Source organism: Aplysia californica, unplaced genomic scaffold (assembly GCF_000002075.1).
Source record: "Aplysia californica isolate F4 #8 unplaced genomic scaffold, AplCal3.0 scaffold00137, whole genome shotgun sequence".
NCBI classification, from domain to species: Eukaryota; Metazoa; Mollusca; class Gastropoda; order Aplysiida; family Aplysiidae; genus Aplysia; species Aplysia californica.
In genome coordinates this window covers 611,089-616,997 of record NW_004797407.1, presented here as the reverse complement: position 1 = coordinate 616,997, position 5,909 = coordinate 611,089, and the positions used below count along the sequence as shown (strand labels likewise).

General features: G+C 39.9%; 1 protein-coding gene across 1 annotated transcript in view; it reads left to right on the top strand.

Moving 5' to 3' along the window:
* The first annotated feature begins 3,997 nt into the window (after positions 1-3,997).
* LOC106011531 (beta-N-acetyl-D-glucosaminide beta-1,4-N-acetylglucosaminyl-transferase-like) overlaps positions 3,998-5,909 on the top strand; it is a 4,234-nt gene continuing 2,322 nt past the window's right edge. The window contains exons 1-2 of the mRNA XM_013081569.2: positions 3,998-4,238; positions 5,006-5,010. Coding sequence (XP_012937023.1) covers positions 4,002-4,238; positions 5,006-5,010 — 242 coding nt within the window. The 5' untranslated portion in view covers positions 3,998-4,001. The remainder of the gene's footprint in view (positions 4,239-5,005; positions 5,011-5,909) is intronic.

Below are 5,909 nucleotides of genomic sequence, written 5' to 3'. Positions count from 1 at the left end.
AGATAGATAGATAGATAGATAGATAGATAGATAGATAGATAGAGAGAGAGATAGATAGATAGATTTGAATGTGTGTATATAAACCAGTACAAATAGAATAGGCTACATCCTAAAGCAGTCTGACTTATGATCTCTCGATCAAAATTAATATTGACCCTGAAAGTTGATCTTTCTTTTCTTTTGTTGTGTTTGGCTTTGGTTTTTTCTTGTTTTGTTTTCGTTTTCTTTTGAGAAATCTTTGAAGTAAAATTGCGTACCAATGTCAGTCGTCTGACAAGAGGAATAGTGAAAAAATCTCAATAACTCGTTTTTTTTAAATACTGTGCGCAAAATATAGCATTGCTATATTATTGAGGATCAAAAGTAAGAAACAGTCATTTTTTCAACTAGAATCTCGAAAAAGAATGACTTACTCACTTTTTTAAAACTGCAATTGCAATTATGATGAGAACAGCTGCATACTATTTGTTTTATTAACTGTTGGTTTTTTTCACAGGGAGAGGAAAGGATCGTATGGAATAAAGTGCATCCAGTTTCTTGGGCGGTTTTTTCCGGGTCTCTTAATTTTTTCTTGATCCTCGGGGTGAAATAATTTGGATTACAATGGCAAACATGCATGCATAAATACAAGATAATAGATACATTATCAACCCTTCTATATGGCTGTGAATGCTGGACAATCACTAAGGACAGTGAAAATAAAGTAGAAGCAACAGAAATGTGGTTTCTTAGGAGACTGCAAAGAATATCGTGGAAGGAAATGGAGTCAAATGAGGTAGTGCTTGATGAAGCCCACGTTGGACGCTCAAAGTTAAACAAAATTAGGGAACGACAAATGCAATTTTTGGGACACATAAATAGACATAAGGGTCTTAAACATCTAGCTCTCACTGGCAAAATTGAGGGCAAGCGAGGCAGGGGTAGGCCCAGAACAACGTACTTAGGGAAACTTAAAAAATGGGTAACAGGGAAAGATCAGGGAAACGTAGCCTTTTTTAGAGCATCCGAGGAAAGGAATGAATGGAGAACCATGATCGCCGATGTCTGTCGCAGATCTGGCACTGGATGATGAATAGATACATACATACATAAATACATACATAAATACATTCATCAATACAAAATATTTCAACAATACGGAACATCTTCACAAACATGCCATTACTGGTCACCACTGTGCAGTGTTCTGGGGTTTTTTGTTGCTTTTTTTTTTAATTTCTATTTTAGCTCGGGCTATCGTGTCTTCTTCAAAGACACACACCTCACTGACCACCCACTTATAACCCCGTGTCACCGACACTTGCTTGACAGTACTTTCAAGTCTGAATTCACTACTCATTTAGCCACTGGGAGCCCCCAAGATCCATAGAGCACGTCTCATAACTCAATGGGCACGAGCATTTTGGTCATTCGACAATACTTGAAAACGGGCTGATTTTGGAGATTCTTCAGAAAAAAATTATGACTTCTTTATTCTCTAGCCCAGTAATTACAACCTTCTTCTATCCGCTCAATACCTAGTTTTTAGAAATGTGACGTTACAGATTTTGAGTTTCACAGCGGTCATGTCAAGCTTTTCCAAATGACATTCTATGAATATCTTGATAACGACATCCAACAATCTTACGATTTTGATCGAGCTGATAGAGCATTAATGGTTTCTGACCTCATGGTCTTAGTAACTCAAAATGGCCTAAAATGTCAGATAGAACTTTGTAATTTAAAAGTAGCGTATTCATACAGATTTTTCAATTCGGTTGCGGCAGGCAACGATATGTGTGCATACAATAAAATAAGCTAATTCGTGATTCTGGTATTTGTATGGTGGTTTTGAATACCCTCTCAATATTGTCTTTCGTTATGCTAATGATTGGGCACGAATGAGAGGTACCCCAATACCATGAGATCCCTTTGGGTATGAGCAACAACAACAACAACAACAGCAAAAACAATAACTACAATAACAACAACAACAACAAAAACAACAACAACAACGACAACAATATTAAAGTATTAACCTCACCAGTGCCAGACCAGGAACAGTCTTTGGTTCTAAGGATGATTTTGAGTAAAGATGGGCTTCACAGCACCTGCACCACAATGACAATTTGTTACCTACGTGTCAAAGAACAGAGGTGTTACTTGAGTGTACCGCGTACACCAGTAGAAAACAAGGACAAGGAAAAAATAAGGACAATAATGTATCATATTATTATTTATAATAGTATGATAAGGAAAAAGGAGCAAACCACACAAGTGCACCCACTAATCCCCCACATTTTATGGGTGAACTTGCAGGTGTGGGAGTGGAAGTGCATTCCTCCGTCATAAAAATCTCTATTATAATCCCCACAACGCCTTTCTTTTTGTTCTGTGTCTCTGGTGCAGTGGTTAGGCACTTCGCACCTGCAGGAAGAAGATCTGATTTAGATTCCCATGAGGGGAACATTACAATGTTTATGGAGTATCGAGGTATTTCTGCTGGGATGTTGTATCCCTCTCAGCTCGTGTGGGCCTGACAGACATGATCGATGACCACCTCCGTAGTGCTAATGCTATAGATTGTGTAGACGGTGGTGTAAAAAAACAACACTTTTTTAAGAGCACATCCCACAATCCCACCATAAATCCCACCATAGCTAGGCCAGAGTGAAAGTGCACCTTTCTTTTTGGTATCTTTTTGGTAAAGATCTTTGAAGGAATCCCTTGCAAAACGTTGAATACACCAAATCTTGGCAATTCCGGAAAGCCATTCCATTCAGTACTCAAATTATCATTATCATTGTTATTATGGCTGAAATTGTCGTAAGTTTGTTTTTCCCAAAGTGCATTAATTGTATACCTGATGACATGGATATAAACTGTGAAAAATCTTGTCTGTATATCGGCGTGAAAAAGTTCTTAATGTTCAACTTTATGAAAAGCCTTTGAACAATTATTTTTATTAACTTTACAAAATCAAAATTGTAAGGAATTCAGACAAAACTCTTAGGAATATAAAGCTTTTACATCTATAATAAAGAAAAGTCATACTTTTATATCATGATACCAGTGTGTCTAAATAATGTTATAATGTAGGTATTTCACACATCCATGTACCTAATTTAGATAATTTGGGAGGCAGGCTTCAACCATGGTGTCAGGGCTAGAAAGACTAAGACAATCAAAAGAAATTATGCTCATTTTTTATTCCAACTCACTATATGCGTCAGCTGTCAAGAATGAACAAATTCAAGCTTCAGTCACTTAGATGGAGAAAGGTACTTAAGTATTTTCCGCCTTTCTTTTCCTCATCTCACCTCACCCAATTCCCCTACCCCACCCGAATCCCTTCAACACACCCCCGCCTTTTTGCATCCCCTGAATCGTTTGACTCCCCTTTCAATCCCCGACCCCCATGCCATCACGCCTAACCCACGGAATCTTTTGTATTTCCTCCTCCATCCACGAAATCCCTTCAACCCCAATCCCCAACACTCCGGAAACCCTTCAACATCCCCCCTCCCTCCCACTTTACTTTTTACTTTACTTTTTTCTTCCGCTTGTACCCTGGGGTGTCGCGGGGAGACACAGGCGTCTGTCTGCAGCAAGTCGTGTGGCCTGTAGGAGGGACATCCCATGATCTCTAAGGGTGTCTGCCACAGATTCCCTCCATCGTCGCCTTGGTCTTCCTCTGGCTCTCCATCCAGAATATTTAGTGTTGTATGCTCCCAGAGCTGGATGGTTTAAGGGCATCCGCGTGAGGTGTCCGAACCACTTGACCTTTTGTTTTTCAATGTGTGGTAGGACTGGTGTTGCTCCCACAGTGTCCCTCCCACAACCTCCAAAAAACCCTCAATCCCTTCCACCCCCACCCCAAACCCTGATTCCCTTATATCCAACCCCTCCACATCCTCGAATATAACTCACCTTTAATAACAAAACAAAATAAAACAAAACAAAAAACCCATTAACAACAAAACCCACCCTTTTTCACCACCCTGAATTCTTCAGTGGGCAAAATGAATGTGAGCCAAAACGAAGTCACAGACCAGGAGATGCAGCGGATGTTCCCCTCCATCCAGCGAGGTGGACACTGGTCACCCACAGACTGCAGACCCACGCACAAACTGGCCATACTCATCCCATTCCGCGGACGACACGCACATCTGCACGTGCTGCTGCCTAACCTCATACCCATGTTGATGAGGCAACGGCTGGACTTTACCATCTTTGTTATAGAGCAGGTAACACGTGCTGTTTGTTGTTGTTGCTGTTGCTGTTGCTGTTTTTGTTGTTGTTGTTGTTGTTGCTGCTGCTGCTGTGTTTGTTGTTGCTGCTGTTGTTGTTGTTGTTGTTTTGTTGTTGTTGCTGCTGTTGTTGCTGGGCATACCAATGTTGATGAGGCAAAGGCTGGACTTTACCATCTTTGTTATAGAGCAGGTAAGACGTGCTGTGTTGTTGATGCTGTTGATGTTGTTGTTGTTGTTGTTGCTGCTGCTATTGTTTTTGTTAATGTTGTTGTTTTTGCTGCTGCTGTTGTTGTTGTTGTTGTTGTTGCTGGACAAACCCATGTTGATGAGGCAACGGCTGGACTTTACCATCTTTGTTATAGAGCAGGTAAGACGTGCTGTGTTGTAGATGATGTTGTTGTTGCTGCTGTTGTTGTTGTTGTTGCTGCTGCTGCTGTTGTTGTTGTTGTTGCTGCTGCTGTTGTTGTTGTTGTTGTTGTTGTTGCTGCTGCTGCTCATATATTGATGAGGCAACGGCTTGACTTTACCATCTTTGTTATAGAATAAGTAAGAGCTGTGTTGTTTCTTCTGTCTTTGCTGACATCGTTGATTTTGTAGGTCTTTTGCTTGCATTGTTGATGTTGTTGCTGCTGATGTTGTTGTTGTTGTTGTTATTGTTGTTGTTGTTTGTGCTGTTGTTGTTGCTGCTGCTATTGATGTTGTTTTTGTTGCTGTTGTAGTTACCCATACACATGTTGATGAGACAACGGCTTGATTTACTATGTTTATTATAGAGCAGGTAAGACGCGTTGTGTTGTTGTTGCTGTTGTTGCTTCTGTCTTTGCTGACATTGTTGATTTTATTTGGGTTGTTGTTTTTTTGCTTGCGTTGTTGTTGTTGTTGTTGTTGTTGTTGCTGTTGTTGTTGTTGTTGCTGCTGTTGTTGTTGTTGTTGTTGCTGCTGCTGCTGTTGTTGTTGTTGTTGTTGTTGCTGCTGTTGTTGTTGTTGTTGCTGCTGTTGTTGTTGTTGTTGTTGCTGCTCTTGCCCATGTTGTGGAGGCAACGGTTGGACTTACTTTACTATGTTTGTTATAGAGCAGATGAGATTATGTTTTTATTTTTTGGTATGTTGTTGCGATGTTGTTGTTGGTTGTTGTTGTTGCTGCTACTGCTGTTGCTGTTGCTGCTGATGTTGCTGCTACTGTTGTTGTTGTTGTTGCTGCTGTTGCTGTTAGTTGTTTTTGTTTTTTATATTCATAACCAACGGCTGAACTTCACTATTTTTGTTATACAACTCATGGGAATGTTCTCTTTTTGTTGCAGTTGTTGTTGCAGTTGTTGCGGTAGTAGATGTTGACGTAGTTGTTGTTGCTTCTAATTATTGTTGTTCCTCTGTGTTTATTGTCGGCACTTATTATTTGGCAAGGAATGTTTTTGGACACTTTCCACATTAGAGAAATAAATAGTCTCAGTCACCACTACAACTGAGACTGCAAGTTTTATGCAAAACCATTTATAATATTATCTGATTCTTTCATTAGTGCAAATATTAATCTCTCATTGCAACACAATTTAGATTATAAAACTAGGTAATTGCATGTGGTATCCATCACACATGAAAGAATGTTAAGTTTGTATGTTGGGATGAACACCCCCTCCTCTCTCTCTCTCTTTCTCTCTCTCTCTCTCTCTCTCTCTC